Below are 23,230 nucleotides of genomic sequence, written 5' to 3' on the forward strand. Positions count from 1 at the left end.
TGTAATCCTAGGAATGAGTAAAATAATTATAGAAATGAGTAAAGTAATCCTGGGAATGAGTAAAGTAATCCTGGGAATAAGTAAAGTAATCCTGGGAATAAGTAAAGCAATCCTGGGAATGAGTAAAGTAATCCTGGGAATGAGTAAAGTAATCCTGGGAACAAGTAAGGTAATCCTGGGAATGAGAAAGTGATCCTGGGAATCAGTAAAGTAATCCTGGGAATGAGTAAAGTAATCCTGGGAATGAGTAAAGTAATCACTGGAATAAGTAAAGTAATCCGGGGAATGAGTAAAGTAATCCTGGGAATGAGTAAAGTAATCCTGAGAACGAGTAAAGTAAACCAGGGAATGATTAAAGTAATCCTCGGAATGAGTAAAATAATTTTAGGAATAAGTAAAGTAATCCTGGGAATGAGTAAATTAATCCTGGGAATGAGGAAAGTAATCTTGGGAATGAGTAAAATAAACCTGGGAATGAGTAAAGTAATCCTGGGAATAAATAAAGTAATCCTGGGACTAAGTGAGGTAATCCTGGGAATGAGTAAAGTAATCCTGGAAATGAGTAAAGTAATCCTGGGAATGAGTAAAGTAATCACTAGAATAAGTAAAGTAATCCGGGGAATGAGTAAAGTAATCCTGGAAATGAGTAGAGTAATCCTGGGAATGAGTAAAGTAATCACTAGAATAAGTAAAGTAATCCGGGGAATGATTAAAGTAATCCTGGGAATAAGTAAAATAATCCTAGGAATAAGTAAAGTAATCCTGGGAATGAGTAAATTAATCCTGGGAATGAGTAAAGTAATCCTGGAAATGAGAAAAGTAATCCTGCGAATGAGTGAAATAATCATAGGAATGAGTAAAGGAATCCTGGGAGTGAGTAAAGTAATCCTGGGAGTGAGTAAAGTAATCCTGGGAATGACTAAAGTAGTCCTGGGAATGAGTAAAGCAATCCTGGGAATAAGTGATGTAATCCTAGGAATGAGTAAAGTAATCTGAGGAATAAGTAAAGTAATCCTGCAATGAGTAAAATAATCCTGGGAATGAGTAAAGTAATCCCGGGAATGAGTAAAGTAATCCTAGAAATCAGTAAAGTAATCCTGAGAATCAGTAAAGTAATCCTGGGAATGAGTAAAGTCATCCTAGGAATGAGTAAAATTATTATAGGAATGAGTAAAGTAATCCTGGGAATGAGTAAAGTAATCCTGGGAATAAGTATAGTAATCCTGGGAATAAGTAAAGCAATCCTGGGAATGAGTAAAGTAATCCTGGGAATGAGTAAAGTAATCCTGGGAACAAGTAAGGTAATCCTGGGAATGAGAAAGTGATCCTGGGAATCAGTAAAGTAATCCTGGGAATGAGTAAAGTAATCACTGGAATAAGTAAAGTAATCCTGGGAATGAGTAAAGTAATCCTGGGAATGAGTAAAGTAATCCTGAGAACGAGTAAAGTAAACCAGGGAATGATTAAAGTAATCCTCGGAATGAGTAAAATAATTTTAGGAATAAGTAAAGTAATCCTGGGAATGAGTAAATTAATCCTGGGAATGAGGAAAGTAATCTTGGGAATGAGTAAAATAAACCTGGGAATGAGTAAAGTAATCCTGGGAATAAATAAAGTAATCCTGGGACTAAGTAAAGTAATCCTGGGAATGAGTAAAGTAATCCTGGAAATGAGTAAAATAATCCTGGGAATGAGTAAAGTAATCACAAGAATAAGTAAAGTAATCCGGGGAATGAGTAAAGTAATCCTGGAAATGAGTAAAGTAATCCTGGGAATGAGTAAAGTAATCACTAGAATAAGTAAAGTAATCCGGGGAATGATTAAAGTAATCCTGGGAATAAGTAAAATAATCCTAGGAATAAGTAAAGTAATCCTGGGAATGAGTAAATTAATCCTGGGAATGAGTAAAGTAATCCTGGAAATGAGAAAAGTAATCCTGCGAATGAGTGAAATAATCATAGGAATGAGTAAAGGAATCCTGGGAGTGAGTAAAGTAATCCTGGGAGTGAGTAAAGTAATCCTGGGAATGACTAAAGTAGTCCTGGGAATGAGTAAAGCAATCCTGGGAATAAGTGATGTAATCCTAGGAATGAGTAAAGTAATCTGAGGAATAAGTAAAGTAATCCTGCAATGAGTAAAACAATCCTGGGAATGAGTAAAGTAATCCTGGGAATGAGTAAAGTAATCCCAGGAATGAGTAAAGTCATCCTGGGAATGACTAAAGTAATCCCGGGAATGAGTAAAGTAATCCTGGGAATGAGTAAAGTAATCCCAGGAATGAGTAAAGTCATCCTGAGAATGACTAAAGTAATCCCGGGAATGAGTAAAGTAATCCTGGAAATCAGTAAAGTAATCCTGGGAATCAGTAAAGTAATCTTGGGAATGAGTAAAGTCATCCTAGGAATGAGTAAAATAATTATAGGAATGAGTAAAGTAATCCTGGGAGTGAGTAAAGTTATACTGGGAATGAGTAAAGTAATCCAGTGAATTAGTAAATTAATCCTAGGAATGAGTAAAGTAATCCTGGGAATAAGTAATTCTGGGAATGGCTAAAGTAATCCTGGGAATGAGTAAATTACTCCTGGGAATGAGGAAAGTAATCTTGGGAATGAGTAAAATAAACCTGGGAATGAGTGAAGTAATCCTGGGAATAAGTAAAATAATCCTGGGAATGAGCAAATCAATCCTGCGAATCAGTAATGTAATCATGGGAATGAATAAAGTAATCCTGGGAATGAGTAAAAAAAATCCAGGGAATGAGTGAAGTAATCCCAGGAATGGTTAAATAATCCTGGAAATGACTAAAGTAATCCTGGGACTGAGTATAGTAATTCTAGGAATGAGTAAATTAATCCTTTGAATAAGTAAAGTAATCCTGGGAGTGAGTAAAGTAATCCTAGGAATGAGAAAAGTAATCCTAGGAATAAGTAAAGTAATCCTGGGAATGAGTAAATTATTCTTACGAATGAGGAAAGTAATCCTGGGCATGAGTAAAGTAATCCTTGGAATGCGTAAAATAATCCGAGGACTAAGTAAAGTAATCTTGGGAATGAGTAAAGTAATTCTGGGAATAAGCAAAGTAATCCTGGGAATGAGTAAAGTAATCCTGGGAGTGAGTAAAGTAATCCTGGGAATAAGTAAAATAATCCTGGGAATGAGCAAATCAATCCTGCGAATCAGTAATGTAATCATGGGAATGAGTAAAGTAATCCTGGGAATGAGTAAAAAAAATCCAGAGAATGAGTGAAGTAATCCAAGGAATGGTTAAATAATCCTGGAAATGACTAAAGTAATCCTGGGAATGAGTATAGTAATTCTAGGAATGAGTAAATTAATCCTTTGAATAAGTAAAGTAATCCTGGGAGTGAGTAAAGAAATCCTAGGAATGAGAAAAGTAATCCTAGGAATAAGTAAAGTAATCCTGGGAATGAGTAAATTATTCTTACGAATGAGGAAAGTAATCCTGGGCATGAGTAAAGTAATCCTGGGAATGCGTAAAATAATCCGAGGACTAAGTAAAGTAATCCTGGGAATGAGTAAAGTAATTCTGGGAATAAGTAAAGTAATCCTGGGAATGAGTAAAGTAATCCTGGGAATGAGTAAAGTAATCCTGGGAATAAGTAAAGTAATCCTGGGAATGAGTAAAATAATATGAGGAATAAGTAAAGTAATCTTGGGAATGAGTAAAGTAATCCTGGGAATGTCTAAAGTAATCCTGAGAATGAGTATAGTAATCCTAGGAATGAGTAAAGTTATCCTGGCAATGAGTAAAGTAATCCTGGAAATAAGTGAAGTAATCCTGGGAATAAGTAAAGTAATCTTAGGAATGAGTAAGGTAATCCTGGGAATAAGTTAAGTAACCTTAGGAATGAGTAAAGCAATCCTGGGAATGAGTAAAGTAATCCCGGGAATAAATAAAGTAATCCTGGGAATAAGTAAGGTAATCCTGGGAATGAGTAAAGTTATCCTGGGAATGAGAAAGTAATCCTGGGAATTAGTAAAGTAAACCAGGGAATGATCAACGTAATCCTGGGAATGAGTAAAATAATCCTAGGAATAAGTATAGTAATCCTGGGAATGAGTAAAGTAATCCTGGGAGTGAGTAAAGCAATCCTGGGAAGAAGTTAAGTAATCCTGGGAATGAGTAAAGTAATCGTGGGAATGAGTAAAGTAATCCTGGGAATAAATAAAGTAATCCTGGGACTAAGTAAGGTAATCCTGGGAATGAGTAAAGTAATCCTGGAAATGAGTAAAGTAATCCTGGGAATGAGTAAAGTAATCCTTTGAATAAGTAAAGTAATCTTAGCAATGAGCAAAGTAATCCTGGGAAGCAATTCAGTAATCCTGGGAATAAGTATAATAATCCTGAGGATGAGTATAGTAATCCTAGGAATGAGTAAAGTAATCCTGGGGATGAGTAAAGTCTTCCTGGAAATGAGTAAGGTAATCTTGGGAATGAGTGAAGTAATCCTGGGAATAAGTAAAGTCATCCTGGGAATGAGCAAATCAATCCTGCGAATCAGTAATGTAATCATGGGAATGAGTAAAGTAATCCTGGGAATGAGTAAAAGAAAAAAATCCAGGGAATGAGTGAAGTAATCCCAGGAATGGTTAAATAATCCTGGAAATGACTAAAGTAATCCTGGGAATGAGTATAGTAATTCTAGGAATGAGTAAATTAATCCTTTGAATAAGTAAAGTAATCCTGGGAGTGAGTAAAGTAATCCTAGGAATGAGAAAAGTAATCCTAGGAATAAGTAAAGTAATCCTGGGAATGAGTAAATTATTCTTACGAATGAGGAAAGTAATCCTGTTAATCAGTAAAGTAATCCTGGGAATGAGTAAAGTCATCCTGGGAATTAGTAAAGTAATCCTAGGAATGAGTAAAGAAATGTTAGTAATAAGTAAAGTAATCCTGGGAATGACTAAAGTATTCTTACGAATGAGTTAGGAATGTTAGGAATGACCAAAGTAATCCTAGGAATGAGAAAAGTAATCCTGGGAATAAGTAAAGTAATCCTGGGAATGAGAAAAGTCATCCTAGGAATGAATAAAGTAATCCTAGGATTGAGAAAAGTAATCCTGGGAATGGGTAAAATAATCCGATGAATAAGTAAAGTAATCCTCGGAATGAGAAAAGTAATCCTGGGAATGGGTAAAATAATCCGAGGAATAAGTAAAGTAATCCTGGGAATGGGTGAAGTAATCCTGGGAATGAGTAAAGTAATCCTGGGGATTAGTAAATTAATGTTAGGAATGACTAAAATAATCCTGGGAGTGAGTAAAGTAATGTTAGGAATAAGTAAAGTAATCCTGGAAATTAGTAAAATAATCCGAGGAATGAGCAGAGCAATCCTGTGAATGAGTAAAGTAATCCCAGGAATGAGTACAGTAATCCTGTGAATAAGTAATGTAATCATGGGAATGAGTAAAGTAATCTTGGGAAAGAGTAAAGTAATCCTGGGAATGAGTAAAGTAATCCTAGGAATCAGTAAAGTAATCCTGGGAATGAGTAAAGTCATCCTGGGAATGAGTATAGTAATCCTGGGAATAAGTAAAGTAATCCTGGAAATGAGTAAAATAATCCGAGGAAAAAGTAAAGTAATCTTGGCAATGAGGAAAGTAATCCTGGGAATGAGTAAAGTAATCCTAGGAATGAGCAGAGCTATCCTGGGAATGAGTAAAGTAATCCCTGGAATGAGTAAAGTTATCCTGGGAATAAGTAAAGTAATCTTGGGAATGAGTAAAGTAGTGCTAGGAATGAGTAAAGTAATCCTGGGAATGAGTAAAGTTATCCTGGGAATAAGTAAAGTAATCCCTGGAATGAGTAAAGTATTCTTACGAATGAGTAAAGTAATCCTGGCAGTGAGTAAAGTAATCCTAGGAATGAGTAAAAAAATCCCAGGAATAAGTGAAGTAATCCTGGGAATGAATTCGGTAATGACAGGAATGAGTAAAGAAATCCTGGGAATGAGTAAAGTAATCCTGGGAATAAGAAAAGTCATCCTAGGAATGAGTAAAGTAATCCTCGGAATGAGAAAAGTAATCCTGGGAGTGGGTAAAATAATCCGAGGAATAAGTAAAGTAATCCTGGGAATGGGTGAAGTAATCCTGGGAATGAGTAAAGTAATCCTGGGAATTAGTAAATTAATCCTGGAAATGAGTAAAAGAATCCGAGGAATGAGCAGAGCAATCCTGTGAATGGGTAAAGTAATCCTAGGAATGAGTACAGTATTCCTGTGAATAAGTAATGTAATCATGGGAATGAGTAAAGTAATCTTGGGAATGAGTAAAGTAATCCTGGGAATGAGTAAAGTAATCCTAGGAATCAGTAAAGTAATCCTGGGAATGAGTAAAGTCATCCTGGGAATTAGTATAGTAATCCTGGGAATAAGTAAAGTAATCCTGGAAATGAGAAAAATAATCCGAGGAAAAAGTAAAGTAATCTTGGGAATGAGGAAAGTAATCATGGGAATGAGTAAAGTAATCCTAGGAATCAGTAAAGTAATCTTGGGAATGAGTAAAGTAGTGCTAGGAATGAGTAAAGTAATCCTGGGAATGAGTAAAGTTATCCTGGGAATAAGTAAAGTAATCCCTGGAATGAGTAAAGTATTCTTACGAATGAGTAAAGTAATCCTGGCAGTGAGTAAAGTAATCCTAGGAATGAGTATAGTAATCCCAGGAATGAGTAAAGTAATCTTAGGAATGAGTAAAGCAATCCTGGGAATGAGTATAGTAATCCCAGGAATGAGTAAAGTAATCTTAGGAATCAGTAAAGTAATCCTGGGAATGAGTGAAGTAATCCTGGGAATGAGTAAAGTACTTCTGGGAATAAGTAATTCTGGGAATGGGTAAAGTAATCCTGGGAATAAGTAAGGTAATCCTAGGAATGAGTAAAGTAATCACAGGAATGATTAAAGAAATCCAGGGAATATGTAAAGTAATCCTAAAAATAAGTAAAGTAATCCTGGGAATAAGTAAAGTAATATTAGGAATGAGCAAGGTAATCCTGGGAATAAGTATAATAATCCTAGGAATGACTAAAGTAATCCTGGGAATAGGTAAAGTAATCCTGTGAATGAGTATAGTAATCCTGGGAATGAGTAACGTAATCCTTCGAATAAGTAAAGTAATCCTGGGAATCAGTTCAGTAATCCTGGTAATCAGTAAAGTAATCCTGGGAATAAGTAAAGTAATCCTGGGAGTGAGTAAAGTAATCCTAGTAATGAGTAAAGTAATCCTGGGAATGAGTAAAGTAATCCTGGGAATAAGTAAAGTAATCCTGGGAGTGAGAAAAGTAACTTTAGGAATGATTAAAGTAGGGAATAAGTAAAGTAATCCTGGGAATGAGTAAAGTAATCTTAGGAATGAGCAAAGCAATCCTGTTAATAAGTAAAGTAATCCTGGGAATGAAAAAAGTAATCCTGTGAATGAGTATAGTAATCCTGGGAATGAGTAACGTAATCCTTCGAATAAGTAAAGTAATCCTGGGAATCAGTTCAGTAATCCTGGTAATCAGTAAAGTAATCCTGGGAATAAGTAAAGTAATCCTGGGAGTGAGTAAAGTAATCCTAGTAATGAGTAAAGTAATCCTGGGAATGAGTAAAGTAATCCTGGGAATAAGTAAAGTAATCCTGGGAGTGAGAAAAGTAACTTTAGGAATGATTAAAGTAGGGAATAAGTAAAGTAATCCTGGGAATAAGTAAAGTAATCCTGGGAATGAGTAAATTAATCTTAGGAATGAGCAAAGCAATCCTGTTAATAAGTAAAGTAATCCTGGGAATGAAAAAAGTAATCCTGTGAATAAGTAAAGTAATTCTGGGAATGAGTAAAATAATCCTAGGAATAAGTAAAGTAATCCTGGGAATGAGTAAAGTAATAATGGTAATAATAATAAAGTCATCGTAGCCATGAACATATTGCAGCAGTTTTACCAGCAGCAGCTGCTGCAACATGCAGGAACCAGAACCAGAACCAGAACCAGAACCCAGGGTGAGCTGCAGAGGGAGTACCTGTGTCACTGCCCAGAAGAGGCTGGTTTGCAAAGTGATTCACAAAGTCCTGGAAGGATGTAAACATGTTGAACCCGAAGACGTAGACATTGTCTCTGCGTGACACGTGGAAATGCTTCACCGAGTCCTTCGCTCTGCGCGTCGCATTCCGACAAGAACAGTTAGAAAACACACAAACAAAAGCAGACTTAAAAAACTTTAAGTGAGACCGAAGACATTCTGACAATTCATTCGTAAATTCATGTTTATCGGTTTATCTGTTGATCCATGAATGCTGCAGGAGGACAGGTTTAAAACCAGACAATGATCCGGTTGTTTATTCATATCAGAGTTTAGATGAAGCAGGAATTAGTAGCTTGTTTCTTGTTTTTTTGCTTTCATTACTTAAACCAGTTATTACATGAAATAAGAATTAATAATCTAATTTCACCCTTTAACATTCATACTAATAAAAAGGCCAGAAACGTTTTTAGTAAATGGTTGAGATGTTAAAAAGAAGAAGTTAATAATAGTTTTACAACAGTGAAACAGTAGTCTTATAACAATCAGTTTGGGTTTTACATTCCCAATGAATGCTCAATTTACTTCTACTAAATGGTAGATCAGGACCTGAAGACTCGTCCACATCAGCCGTTCTGATCCGAATCAGAGTCCATTTGCTCAGAAAGTCGCTTCGTTTGGGGAAATGTGAAACGGATTCTGATTCGGATCAAAGAACCGGACCCGGTCCGCCTACAAACACAGGTCTCTGTCCGTTCCAAGCGGACCAGATACAGGAAATGGACTACAAACCAAGTCCCTTCCTGCATGTGGCGTAGCGTTGCATTGTGGGTAAATCCATAGCGATGGCGTTAAGGGTCCTCTGCCTCGTCTGGTGTTCATACTGCGTCCATTGTTGCAGTGGATTTCTGCAGTATACTTGCATAAGACACAATAAAAACCCAAAACAGCCATAGTTTGGTCTCCATGTTTAACTGGCAGGTGGAGGAAACAGAGTTTTCTTCTTCACACCGGTCTGGTCCTCTCTTCTGCTAAATACTAGTGCAGCGCCACCTCTGGTGGGAATGGGGAGATATTATTCTAATGGTTTGGCTGGTCCCGGTTTGTGCATCCCAAAGATCCTAGTAGCTATGTTGTCGGGGGCTTTATGCCCCTGGTAGGGTCACCCATGGCAAACAGGTGTCTAGGGGAGGGACCAGAACAAGCACGGCTCATCGACCTCAATGATGACGACGAACCTGGGCAGAAATGTTCCCTTGCCTGGACGCGGGTTACCGGGACCCCCCTCTGGAGCCAGGCCTGGGGGTGGGGTATGAGAGAGAGCATCTGGTGGCCGGGCCTTCGCCTATGGGGCCCGTTCGGGCTCAGCCCGAAAGGGTTACATGGGCCCCACCTCCCGTGAGCTCACCATCTGCGGGAGGAGCCGTAGGAGTCGGGTGCAGTGTGAGCTGGGCGGCAGCAAGGGGCGGGGACCCTGGCGGTCCGATCCCCGGCTGCAGAAGCTGGCTCTAGGGACGTGGAACGTCACCTCTCTGGTGGGGAAGGAGCCTGAGCTTGTGCGCGAGGTTGAGCGGTTCCGGCTAGATATAGTTGGACTCACCTCGACGCATGGCTTGGGCTCTGGAACCAGAACCCTCGAGAGGGGCTGGACTTTCTTCCACTCTGGAGTTGCTCATGGTGAGAGGCGCCGAGCAGGTGTGGGCATTCTCATCAGCCCCCAGCTTGGTGCCTGCACGTTGGGGTTTACCCCGGTGGATGAAAGGATAGTTTCCCTCCGCCTCCGGGTGGGGGGACGGGTCCTGACTGTTGTCTGTGCTGATGCACCGAACAGCAGTTCAGAGTACCCACCCTTTCTGGAGTCCTTGGAGGGAGTGCTGGAGGGTGCTCCTTCTGAGGACTCCATTGTTCTGCTGGGGGACTTCAATGCTCACGTGGGCAATGACAGTGAGACCTGGAGGGGAGTGATTGGCAGGCATGGTCCCCCCCCTCTGAACCCAAATGGTGTTTTGTTATTGGACTTCTGTGCTCGTCATGGATTGTCCATAACGAACACCATGTTCCAACATAAGAGTGTCCATATGTACACCTGGCATCAGGACTCCCTGGGCCGCAGTTCCATGATCGATTTTGTAGTCGTATCGTCGGACCTGCGGCCACATGCCTTGGACACTCAGGTGAAGAGGGGGGCGGAGCTTCAACTGATCACCACCTGGTGGTGAGTTGGCTCAGATGGTGGGGGAGGAAGCCGGTCAGATCTGGCAGGCCCAAACGTGTTGTGAGGGTCTGCTGGGAACGTCTGGCTGAGTCCCCCGTCAGAGCGAGCTTCAACTCCCACCTTCAGCAGAGCTTCAACCATGTCCCGAGTGAGGCGGGGGACATTGAGTCTGAATGGGCTGTGTTCCGTGCCTCTATTGCTGAGGCGGCCAGCCGGAGCTGTGGCTGCAAGGTCGTTGGTGCCTGTCGTGGCGGTAATCCCAGGACTCGTTGGTGGACACCAGCAGTGAGGGATGCTGTCAAGCTGAAGAAGGAGTCCTATCGGGCCTTCTTGGCCTGTGGGACTCTGGAGGCAGCTGATGGGTACCGACAGGCTAAGCGGCATGCGGCTTCGGCTGTCGCCGAGGCAAAAACTCGGGCATGGGAGGAGTTTGGCGAGGCCATGGAGAAAGACTTCCGGACGGCTTCGAGGAGATTCTGGTCCACCATCCGGCGGCTCAGGAGGGGGAAGCAGTGCTCCATCAATACTGTGTACAGTGGAGGTGGGGAGCTGCTGACCTCAACTCAGGACGTTGTGGGTCGGTGGAAGGAATACTTCGAAGACCTCCTCAATCCTACCAACATGTCTTCCCATGAGGGAGCAGAGCTGGTGGACTCAGGGGTGGACTCTCCTATCTCTGGGGCTGAAGTCGCTGAGGTGGTCAAAAAGCTCCTTGGTGGCAAGGCCCCGGGGGTGGATGAGATCCGCCCGGAGTTCCTTAAGGCTCTGGATGCTGTGGGGCTGTCCTGGCTGACACGCCTCTGCAGCAACGCGTGGACATCGGGGGCAGTACCACTGGACTGGCTGACTGGGGTGGTGGTCCCCCTTTTTAAGAAGGGGGACCGGAGGGTGTGTTCCAATTACAGGGGAATCACACTCCTCAGCCTCCCTGGTAAGGCCTATTCAGGGGTCCTGGAGAGGAGGGTCCACCGGATAGTCGAATACCGGATTGAGGAGGAGCAGTGTGGTTTTCGTCCTGGTCGCGGAACAGTGGACCAGCTCTATACCCTCTTTGGGGTCCTGGAGGGGGCATGGGAGTTTGCCCAACCAGTCTACATGTGTTTTGTGGACCTGGAGAAGGCATTTGACCGTGTCCCCCGGGGGCTCCTGTGGGGGGTACTCCAGGGGTATGGGGTACCGGACCCCCTTGTACGAGCTGTCCGGTCCCTGTACGACAGGTGTCAGAGCTTGGTCTGCATTGCCGGTAGTAAGTCGGATCCGTTTCCGGTGAGGGTTGGACTCCGCCAAGGCTGCCCTTTATCACCGATTCTGTTCATAACTTATATGGACAGAATTTCTAGGTGCAGCCGAGGGGTTGAGGGGATCCGGCTTGGTGGCCTCAGGACTGGGTCCCTGCTTTTTGCAGAGGACGTGGTCCTGTTGGCTTCATCTGGTCGTGATCTCCAGCTCTCGCTTGAGCGATTCGCGGCCGAGTGTGAAGCGGCTGGGATGAGAATCAGCACCTCAAAATCTGAGACCATGGTCCTCAGCCGGAATAGGGTGGATTGCCCTCTCCGGGTCGGGAGTCAGGTCCTGCCTCAAGTGGAGGAGTTTAAATATCTCGGGGTCTTGTTCACGAGAGAGGGAAGGATGGAGCATGAGATCGACAGACGGATCGGTGCGGCGTCTGCAGTAATGCGGACTCTGCGCCGGTCTGTCGTGGTGAAGAAGGAGCTGAGCCAGAAGGCGAAGCTCTCGATTTACCAGTCGATCTATGTTCCTACCCTCACCTATGGTCATGAGCTGTGGGTCGTGACCGAAAGAACCAGATCTCGTATACAGGCGGCTGAAATGAGTTTCCTCCGCAGGGTGGCCGGGCTCTCCCTTAGAGATAGGGTGAGGAGCTCGGTCATCCGGGAGGAGATCAGAGTAGAGCCGCTGCTCCTCCGCATCGAGAGGAACCAGTTGAGGTGGCTCGGGCATCTGGTCAGGATGCCTCCTGGACCTCCCTGGTGAGGTGTTCCAGACACGTCCCAAAGTGCTGGACCGAGTCCCCATCCGGGCCGAGTCCCAGACTGGACCGAGTCCCCAACCGGACCAGGTCCCCAACCAGGCCGAGTCCCCAACCGGACTGAGTCCTAGACTGGACCAAGTCCCCAACCGGGCCAGGTCCCCAACCAGGCCAGATCCCCAACCAGGTTGAGTCCCCGACCGGATCGAGTCCCCAACCAGACTGAGTCTAGCAGACTATCCTGTTGGGAATGCACCCTTGAAAGGTTTTCAGTAAATTCTTAATGAGACTAACCTGACCGACAGGGCGAAATGACCTGGACCCTCGTTGCTGTTCCTGAGGAGGTAACTTCCATCCGTCCCGTTGGACAGCAGCAGAGCCTCTGCAGCATGGCGAGACAGGTCGTGGTGGTACCACCTTTAACACAATCAGACCGTCTGAGAGGACAGTGGAAACAAACTTCATTACGGCACATGCAGAATAAATCTGGAATGATCCTCCTGGTCAGTTGAACCACCTCAGCGTTCACCTCACCTAACCCCAACCCACCAAGACTCTCCTAACTCTGTTCTTTCTGATCATCAGACCAGACCATACCCCTCTGAAATCAGACCTCAGATTCCAACAAAGTGCAGTCTGACCCTGACTCTCGGTACCCCCTTTTCTCTCCCTCTATGGCCCCCCATATCTCTGTTTGTACACCTCATGTGTCGGACTGTCTGACCAGGGTGACTTCCAGGGGAATGATCTGGGACACTGTGAAGATTTTCTATACTCCTTTTGGGGTTGGGAATTTCTCACACCTTTGTTTGGCTTTGTTTTACCTCCCAAACAATCATCTTCATCACTTCCTCCTTCTTCTTCTTCAGGCTTCAACCCACAAGCTCCACTTTCAGGTGGACCAAAGTCCATTTCTGTGGGCCATATCAGTGTGGTTGGTGTTCATACTGCGCAATACAGACCATATGATCCTTAGAGGCGGACCACAGTCCAGTTAAAGAGGACAAACCAGCCACAGTATGAATGTGCCTTTAAGGCCCATGTATGCTCCCTTAAATATATAAATGTGGACATTGGCTTGTTTTCACACGTCCACGCATCTTTCATGCTGCCATGCTGTTCCTCCACCAGAGGGCAGTACCGAGTTCACTGCTGCGGTTGGTAGTGGTAATTTACAGCTTTTAGGTTGAACATAAAAAACCTGTAGTCACTTCTTCATCGTCTCAGTATTTAGCAAAACGTGAATAAAGATCAATGACATCAGAAGTAACATTTGTTTCCAATAATGAAGTGGAACAACAGACCTCACCGGGGATTCGTTTCAGCTCATAAACAAACAGCTGCAAAGGAAGCCAGAATGAGGATGTGAAAGTTCTGTATTTACATTTAGTTTGTGTGTGTGTGTGTGTGTGTGTCTGTGTGTGTGTGTTGTGGAGGGTAATACTGACAAATGACAATATTCAGATATGGATTTGGACAAGATACATCATAGCATGTATATAGAACAACCTAAAAAGAAGGTCCCGATGAAGAGGACGAGGCGGGACCAGCAGGTCCCGATGAAGAGGACGAGACGGTACCAGGAGGTCCCGATGAAGAGGACGAGGCGGGACCAGTAGGTCCCGATGAAGAGGACGAGGCGGTACCAGCAGGTCCCGATGAAGAGGACGAGACGGTACCAGCAGGTTCCGATGAAGAGGACGAGGCGGTACCAGGAGGTCCCGATGAAGAGGACGAGGCGGTACCAGGAGGTCCCGATGAAGAGGACGAGGCGGTACCAGCAGGTCCCGATGAAGAGGACGAGACGGTACCAGGAGGTCCCGATGAAGAGGACGAGGCGGTACCAGGAGGTCCCGATGAAGAGGACGAGGCGGTACCAGCAGGTCCCGATGAAGAGGACGAGGCGGGTACCAGCAGGTTCCGATGAAGAGGACGAGGCGGGTACCAGCAGGTTCCGATGAAGAGGACGAGGCGGTACCAGGAGGTCCCGATGAAGAGGACGAGGCGGGACCAGCAGGTCCCGATGAAGAGGACGAGGCGGTACCAGGAGGTCCCGATGAAGAGGACGAGGCGGGTACCAACAGGTCCCGATGAAGAGGACGAGGCGGTACCAACAGGTCCCGATGAAGAGGACGAGGCGGTACCAGGAGGTCCCGATGAAGAGGACGAGGCGGTACCAGGAGGTCCCGATGAAGAGGACGAGGCGGTACCAACAGGTCCCGATGAAGAGGACGAGGCGGGACCAGCAGGTCCCGATGAAGAGGACGAGGCGGGTACCAGGAGGTCCCGATGAAGAGGACGAGGCGGGACCAGGAGGTCCCGATGAAGAGGACGAGGCGGTACCAACAGGTCCCGATGAAGAGGACGAGGCGGGACCAGCAGGTCCCGATGAAGAGGACGAGGCGGGTACCAGGAGGTCCCGATGAAGAGGACGAGGCGGTACCAGGAGGTCCCGATGAAGAGGACGAGGCGGGACCAGCAGGTCCCGATGAAGAGGACGAGGCGGTACCAGCAGGTCCCGATGAAGAGGACGAGGCGGTACCAGGAGGTCCCGATGAAGAGGACGAGGCGGGACCAGCAGGTCCCGATGAAGAGGACGAGGCGGGACCAGCAGGTCCCGATGAAGAGGACGAGGCGGTACCAGCAGGTCCCGATGAAGAGGACGAGACGGTACCAGCAGGTCCCGATGAAGAGGACGAGGCGGTACCAGGAGGTCCCGATGAAGAGGACGAGGCGGTACCAGGAGGTCCCGATGAAGAGGACGAGGCGGGACCAGCAGGTCCCGATGAAGAGGACGAGGCGGTACCAGGAGGTCCCGATGAAGAGGACGAGGCGGTACCAGGAGGTCCCGATGAAGAGGACGAGGCGGTACCAGCAGGTCCCGATGAAGAGGACGAGGCGGTACCAGCAGGTCCCGATGAAGAGGACGAGGCGGGACCAGCAGGTCCCGATGAAGAGGACGAGGCGGTACCAGCAGGTCCCGATGAAGAGGACGAGGCGGTACCAGCAGGTCCCGATGAAGAGGACGAGGCGGTACCAGCAGGTCCCGATGAAGAGGACGAGGCGGGACCAACAGGTCCCGATGAAGAGGACGAGGCGGGACCAGGAGGTCCCGATGAAGAGGACGAGGCGGGACCAACAGGTCCCGATGAAGAGGACGAGGCGGTACCAGCAGGTCCCGATGAAGAGGACGAGGCGGTACCAGGAGGTCCCGATGAAGAGGACGAGGCGGTACCAGCAGGTCCCGATGAAGAGGACGAGGCGGTACCAGCAGGTCCCGATGAAGAGGACGAGGCGGGACCAGCAGGTCCCGATGAAGAGGACGAGGCGGTACCAGCAGGTCCCGATGAAGAGGACGAGGCGGTACCAGCAGGTCCCGATGAAGAGGACGAGGCGGTACCAGCAGGTCCCGATGAAGAGGACGAGGCGGTACCAGCAGGTCCCGATGAAGAGGACGAGGCGGTACCAGCAGGTCCCGATGAAGAGGACGAGGCGGTACCAGCAGGTCCCGATGAAGAGGACGAGGCGGGACCAGCAGGTCCCGATGAAGAGGACGAGGCGGTACCAGCAGGTCCCGATGAAGAGGACGAGGCGGGACCAGGAGGTCCCGATGAAGAGGACGAGGCGGTACCAGCAGGTCCCGATGAAGAGGACGAGGCGGGACCAGCAGGTCCCGATGAAGAGGACGAGGCGGGACCAGCAGGTCCCGATGAAGAGGACGAGGCGGTACCAGCAGGTCCCGATGAAGAGGACGAGGCGGGACCAGCAGGTCCCGATGAAGAGGACGAGGCGGTACCAGCAGGTCCCGATGAAGAGGACGAGGCGGTACCAGGAGGTCCCGATGAAGAGGACGAGGCGGTACCAGCAGGTCCCGATGAAGAGGACGAGGCGGTACCAGGAGGTCCCGATGAAGAGGACGAGGCGGTACCAGCAGGTCCCGATGAAGAGGACGAGGCGGTACCAGGAGGTCCCGATGAAGAGGACGAGGCGGTACCAGGAGGTCCCGATGAAGAGGACGAGGCGGTACCAGCAGGTCCCGATGAAGAGGACGAGGCGGTACCAGCAGGTCCCGATGAAGAGGACGAGGCGGTACCAGCAGGTCCCGATGAAGAGGACGAGGCGGTACCAGCAGGTCCCGATGAAGAGGACGAGGCGGTACCAGCAGGTCCCGATGAAGAGGACGAGGCGGGACCAGGAGGTCCCGATGAAGAGGACGAGGCGGTACCAGCAGGTCCCGATGAAGAGGACGAGGCGGTACCAGCAGGTCCCGATGAAGAGGACGAGGCGGGACCAGCAGGTCCCGATGAAGAGGACGAGGCGGTACCAGCAGGTCCCGATGAAGAGGACGAGGCGGGACCAGCAGGTCCCGATGAAGAGGACGAGGCGGTACCAGCAGGTCCCGATGAAGAGGACGAGGCGGTACCAGCAGGTCCCGATGAAGAGGACGAGGCGGGACCAGCAGGTCCCGATGAAGAGGACGAGGCGGTACCAGCAGGTCCCGATGAAGAGGACGAGGCGGTACCAGGAGGTCCCGATGAAGAGGACGAGGCGGTACCAGCAGGTCCCGATGAAGAGGACGAGGCGGTACCAGGAGGTCCCGATGAAGAGGACGAGGCGGTACCAGCAGGTCCCGATGAAGAGGACGAGGCGGTACCAGCAGGTCCCGATGAAGAGGACGAGGCGGTACCAGCAGGTCCCGATGAAGAGGACGAGGCGGTACCAGCAGGTCCCGATGAAGAGGACGAGGCGGGACCAGCAGGTCCCGATGAAGAGGACGAGACGGTACCAGGAGGTCCCGATGAAGAGGACGAGGCGGGACCAGCAGGTCCCGATGAAGAGGACGAGGCGGTACCAGCAGGTCCCGATGAAGAGGACGAGGCGGTACCAGCAGGTCCCGATGAAGAGGACGAGGCGGGACCAGCAGGTCCCGATGAAGAGGACGAGACGGTACCAGGAGGTCCCGATGAAGAGGACGAGGCGGGACCAGCAGGTCCCGATGAAGAGGACGAGGCGGTACCAGGAGGTCCCGATGAAGAGGACGAGGCGGTACCAGCAGGTCCCGATGAAGAGGACGAGGCGGTACCAGGAGGTCCCGATGAAGAGGACGAGGCGGTACCAGGAGGTCCCGATGAAGAGGACGAGGCGGTACCAGCAGGTCCCGATGAAGAGGACGAGGCGGTACCAGGAGGTCCCGATGAAGAGGACGAGGCGGTACCAGCAGGTCCCGATGAAGAGGACGAGGCGGTACCAGCAGGTCCCGATGAAGAGGACGAGGCGGTACCAGCAGGTCCCGATGAAGAGGACGAGGCGGGACCAGGAGGTCCCGATGAAGAGGACGAGGCGGTACCAGCAGGTCCCGATGAAGAGGACGAGGCGGGACCAGCAGGTCCCGATGAAGAGGACGAGGCGGTACCAGCAGGTCCCGATGAAGAGGACGAGGCGGTACCAGCAGGTCCCGATGAAGAGGACGAGGCGGTACCAGCAGGTCCCGATGAAGAGGACGAGGCGGTACCAGCAGGTCCCGATGAAGAGGACGAGGCGGTACCAGCAGGTCCCGATGAAGAGGACGAGGCGGTACCAGCAGGTCCCGATGAAGAGGACGAGGCGGGACCAGGAGGTCCCGATGAAGAGGACGAGGCGGTACCAGCAGGTCCCGATGAAGAGGACGAGGCGGGACCAGCAGGTCCCGATGAAGAGGACGAGGCGGTACCAGCAGGTCCCGATGAAGAGGACGAGGCGGTACCAGGAGGTCCCGATGAAGAGGACGAGGCGGTACCAGCAGGTCCCGATGAAGAGGACGAGGCGGTACCAGGAGGTCCCGATGAAGAGGACGAGGCGGTACCAGCAGGTCCCGATGAAGAGGACGAGGCGGTACCAGCAGGTCCCGATGAAGAGGACGAGGCGGTACCAGCAGGTCCCGATGAAGAGGACGAGGCGGGTACCAGCAGGTCCCGATGAAGAGGACGAGGCGGGACCAGCAGGTCCCGATGAAGAGGACGAGACGGTACCAGGAGGTCCCGATGAAGAGGACGAGGCGGGACCAGCAGGTCCCGATGAAGAGGACGAGGCGGTACCAGCAGGTCCCGATGAAGAGGACGAGGCGGGTACCAGCAGGTCCCGATGAAGAGGACGAGGCGGGACCAGCAGGTCCCGATGAAGAGGACGAGGCGGTACCAGCAGGTCCCGATGAAGAGGACGAGACGGTACCAGGAGGTCCCGATGAAGAGGACGAGGCGGGACCAGCAGGTCCCGATGAAGAGGACGAGGCGGTACCAGGAGGTCCCGATGAAGAGGACGAGGCGGTACCAGCAGGTCCCGATGAAGAGGACGAGGCGGTACCAGGAGGTCCCGATGAAGAGGACGAGGCGGTACCAGGAGGTCCCGATGAAGAGGACGAGGCGGTACCAGCAGGTCCCGATGAAGAGGACGAGGCGGTACCAGCAGGTCCCGATGAAGAGGACGAGGCGGTACCAGCAGGTCCCGATGAAGAGGACGAGGCGGGTACCAGCAGGTCCCGATGAAGAGGACGAGGCGGTACCAGCAGGTCCCGATGAAGAGGACGAGGCGGGACCAGGAGGTCCCGATGAAGAGGACGAGGCGGTACCAGCAGGTCCCGATGAAGAGGACGAGGCGGTACCAGCAGGTCCCGATGAAGAGGACGAGGCGGGACCAGCAGGTCCCGATGAAGAGGACGAGGCGGGTACCAGCAGGTCCCGATGAAGAGGACGAGGCGGGACCAGCAGGTCCCGATGAAGAGGACGAGGCGGTACCAGCAGGTCCCGATGAAGAGGACGAGGCGGGTACCAGCAGGTCCCGATGAAGAGGACGAGGCGGGACCAGCAGGTCCCGATGAAGAGGACGAGGGCGGTACCAGCAGGTCCCGATGAAGAGGACGAGGCGGGACCAGGAGGTCCCGATGAAGAGGACGAGGCGGGTACCAGCAGGTCCCGATGAAGAGGACGAGGCGGGTACCAGGAGGTCCCGATGAAGAAGACGAGACGGTACCAGCAGGTCCCGATGAAGAGGACGAGGCGGTACCAGCAGGTCCCGATGAAGAGGACGAGGCGGTACCAGCAGGTCCCGATGAAGAGGACGAGGCGGTACCAGCAGGTCCCGATGAAGAGGACGAGACGGGACCAGCAGGTCCCGATGAAGAGGACGAGGCGGTACCAGCAGGTCCCGATGAAGAGGACGAGACGGTACCAGGAGGTCCCGATGAAGAGGACGAGGCGGTACCAGGAGGTCCCGATGAAGAGGACGAGACGGGACCAGCAGGTCCCGATGAAGAGGACGAGGCGGGACCAGCAGGTCCCGATGAAGAGGACGAGGCGGGACCAGCAGGTCCCGATGAAGAGGACGAGACGGTACCAGCAGGTCCCGATGAAGAGGACGAGACGGGACCAGCAGGTCCCGATGAAGAGGACGAGGCGGGACCAGCAGGTCCCGATGAAGAGGACGAGACGGTACCAGGAGGTCCCGATGAAGAGGACGAGGCGGGACCAGCAGGTCCCGATGAAGAGGACGAGGCGGGTACCAGCAGGTCCCGATGAAGAGGACGAGGCGGGTACCAGCAGGTCCCGATGAAGAGGACGAGGCGGGACCAGCAGGTCCCGATGAAGAGGACGAGGCGGTACCAGCAGGTCCCGATGAAGAGGACGAGACGGTACCAGGAGGTCCCGATGAAGAGGACGAGGCGGGACCAGCAGGTCCCGATGAAGAGGACGAGGCGGGACCAGCAGGTCCCGATGAAGAGGACGAGACGGTACCAGGAGGTCCCGATGAAGAGGACGAGGCGGGACCAGCAGGTCCCGATGAAGAGGACGAGACGGTACCAGGAGGTCCCGATGAAGAGGACGAGGCGGGACCAGGAGGTCCCGATGAAGAGGACGAGGCGGGACCAGCAGGTCCCGATGAAGAGGACGAGGCGGTACCAGGAGGTCCCGATGAAGAGGACGAGGCGGGTACCAGGAGGTCCCGATGAAGAGGACGAGGCGGTACCAGCAGGTCCCGATGAAGAGGACGAGGCGGTACCAGCAGGTCCCGATGAAGAGGACGAGACGGTACCAGGAGGTCCCGATGAAGAGGACGAGGCGGGACCAGCAGGTCCCGATGAAGAGGACGAGGCGGTACCAGCAGGTCCCGATGAAGAGGACGAGACGGTACCAGCAGGTCCCGATGAAGAGGACGAGGCGGGTACCAGCAGGTCCCGATGAAGAGGACGAGGCGGTACCAGGAGGTCCCGATGAAGAGGACGAGGCGGTACCAGGAGGTCCCGATGAAGAGGACGAGGCGGTACCAGCAGGTCCCGATGAAGAGGACGAGGCGGGACCAACAGGTCCCGATGAAGAGGACGAGGCGGGTACCAGCAGGTCCCGATGAAGAGGACGAGGCGGTACCAGCAGGTCCCGATGAAGAGGACGAGGCGGTACCAGCAGGTCCCGATGAAGAGGACGAGGCGGTACCAACAGGTCCCGATGAAGAGGACGAGGCGGGACCAGGAGGTCCCGATGAAGAGGACGAGGCGGGACCAACAGGTCCCGATGAAGAGGACGAGGCGGTACCAGCAGGTCCCGATGAAGAGGACGAGGCGGGTACCAGCAGGTCCCGATGAAGAGGACGAGGCGGGTACCAGGAGGTCCCGATGAAGAGGACGAGACGGGACCAGCAGGTCCCGATGAAGAGGACGAGACGGTACCAGGAGGTCCCGATGAAGAGGACGAGGCGGGTACCAGCAGGTCCCGATGAAGAGGACGAGGCGGTACCAGGAGGTCCCGATGAAGAGGACGAGGCGGTACCAGGAGGTCCCGATGAAGAGGACGAGGCGGTACCAGCAGGTCCCGATGAAGAGGACGAGGCGGGTACCAGCAGGTCCCGATGAAGAGGACGAGGCGGTACCAGGAGGTCCCGATGAAGAGGACGAGGCGGTACCAGCAGGTCCCGATGAAGAGGACGAGGCGGGTACCAGCAGGTCCCGATGAAGAGGACGAGGCGGTACCAGGAGGTCCCGATGAAGAGGACGAGGCGGTACCAGCAGGTCCCGATGAAGAGGACGAGGCGGTACCAGGAGGTCCCGATGAAGAGGACGAGGCGGTACCAGGAGGTCCCGATGAAGAGGACGAGGCGGTACCAGCAGGTCCCGATGAAGAGGACGAGGCGGTACCAGCAGGTCCCGATGAAGAGGACGAGGCGGTACCAGGAGGTCCCGATGAAGAGGACGAGGCGGGTACCAGCAGGTCCCGATGAAGAGGACGAGGCGGGACCAGGAGGTCCCGATGAAGAGGACGAGGCGGTACCAGGAGGTCCCGATGAAGAGGACGAGGCGGTACCAGCAGGTCCCGATGAAGAGGACGAGGCGGGACCAGGAGGTCCCGATGAAGAGGACGAGGCGGTACCAACAGGTCCCGATGAAGAGGACGAGGCGGGACCAGGAGGTCCCGATGAAGAGGACGAGGCGGGACCAGCAGGTCCCGATGAAGAGGACGAGGCGGTACCAGGAGGTCCCGATGAAGAGGACGAGGCGGTACCAGCAGGTCCCGATGAAGAGGACGAGGCGGTACCAGCAGGTCCCGATGAAGAGGACGAGGCGGTACCAGCAGGTCCCGATGAAGAGGACGTAACAAACCATCCAACCATGAAGACTGGACCATCAGGAGGACGTTACGGGACATCTGGTCTCCTGCGATCCAGTTTTAACGTTTCGGGAGGAAGCAGCCCAGAATCTTTCCAACATTCAGATTCAACTGACAAAACTTTATTGATCCAAACAGAGCGGTTTGTCCAGAGAAAATGAAAGCGGTGACGTATCACGTTGTTTGTCTGCTTTCCTGCAACATGATGAAGGCTACGTTACCCCAGCGTCTCCAGCTCCTCGCTCAGCTCCTCGGTGGAGGCATCGCTGTAGACGCTCATCTCCGCAGCAGCTTCTCCGTCTGACAGCCGGCTCTGCAGAGGAAGTGAAAGCTGCTGGCGGTTGGACACACCCACCAGGAAATGAGCCCAGACGTGACGTCATTGTGCCAAAGCAACTTTCCGGAGTTACTTCAGAATCTGAGATCAGGACAACTTTCAGTTTGTGAGCAGCAGAAAGTTCCAGAAGGTTTTCCCAGGTTTAATGTTCCTGTTAGCAAACACCTGATGGGAGGAAAACAACCTGCTTTTATTTCACCGAGCTTTAACTGCAGCCAGGAGATATACACCAGCATGCTCTGTGTAATTCCACACACACACCAGTAAAATCAGTGAGAAAAGAATTCTCTGACAGGAATTTTCCATCATATATTTGCTTTTGAAGCAGCTGAAGACGTTGGGCTCGGCTCGCCATCGGCCATTTTTTCTCCCGTCAAGAAAAACAAGTTGAACAAAACTTCAAGTCTTTTTCCAAGTTGTCCTCAAATGAAGAAAAATGTCCTTGTTTGCTTTGTGTTAGAAATGTCTTTCATTGTGTGAGCATAAAGAAGGGAGTGTGTGAATGGGGTCTTAGTAGGGGGGTGCATGTTGAGGTGTATATAGAGAGAGCTTGTGGGGGGGGCTGTGTTATGAGGTGTGTATGTGTGTATGGGGGGGGGGGGGGGGGGGGGTTGGTGCACTGGGGTGTGGCCTGGCTGGTGCTCGGTGGCGGTCTGGGGATCCCAGCCCTCCGTCGGTGTGGGCTGGGCCCTCTGCCTGGGGGGGCGGGGGGGTTGCTTCCGGGCTCTTGGGGCCGTGGGGCCCGCGCTCTGTCTCTGAAGGAACAGTTGATGGGTAGAACGGTGGTTTTAGACCAATTAATGGAATATTCAGAAATTAATGAGAATTTATTGATGAGTGTGATTGTCTGACAGATGGATGATTGTGAGTTTTGAAGGAAAAGTAATACATCATCAGCATAAAGACTGGTCTTATGCTCCATATTTCTACAGTTAATCCCTTTAATGTCTTTGCAGTGAGGTGTTGTGAGCGCCAGACATCACAGAGACCAAAATTCTCCATATATTGTTTAACAACTCTTGTTGACTGCCAGACCCTGTGTTTCCC

At 50.5% G+C, this 23,230-nt stretch overlaps 1 protein-coding gene across 1 annotated transcript in view; it reads right to left on the bottom strand.

The window, feature by feature from the left end:
• The window catches only part of dapp1 (dual adaptor of phosphotyrosine and 3-phosphoinositides), a 46,962-nt gene extending 24,829 nt beyond the window's left edge, over window positions 1–22,133 (bottom strand). The window contains exons 1-3 of the mRNA XM_079262007.1: window positions 22,068–22,133; window positions 12,512–12,634; window positions 8,013–8,146 (exon numbers count right to left, since the gene is read on the bottom strand). Of these exons, the coding sequence (XP_079118133.1) occupies window positions 8,013–8,146; window positions 12,512–12,634; window positions 22,068–22,126 (316 nt within the window). The 5' untranslated portion in view covers window positions 22,127–22,133. The remainder of the gene's footprint in view (window positions 1–8,012; window positions 8,147–12,511; window positions 12,635–22,067) is intronic.
• Window positions 22,134–23,230: the final 1,097 nt, after the last annotated feature.

The sequence above is a fragment of the Telmatherina bonti genome (genome assembly GCF_933228915.1).
Source record: "Telmatherina bonti genome assembly, chromosome: 22".
Classification (NCBI taxonomy): Eukaryota; Metazoa; Chordata; class Actinopteri; order Atheriniformes; family Telmatherinidae; genus Telmatherina; species Telmatherina bonti.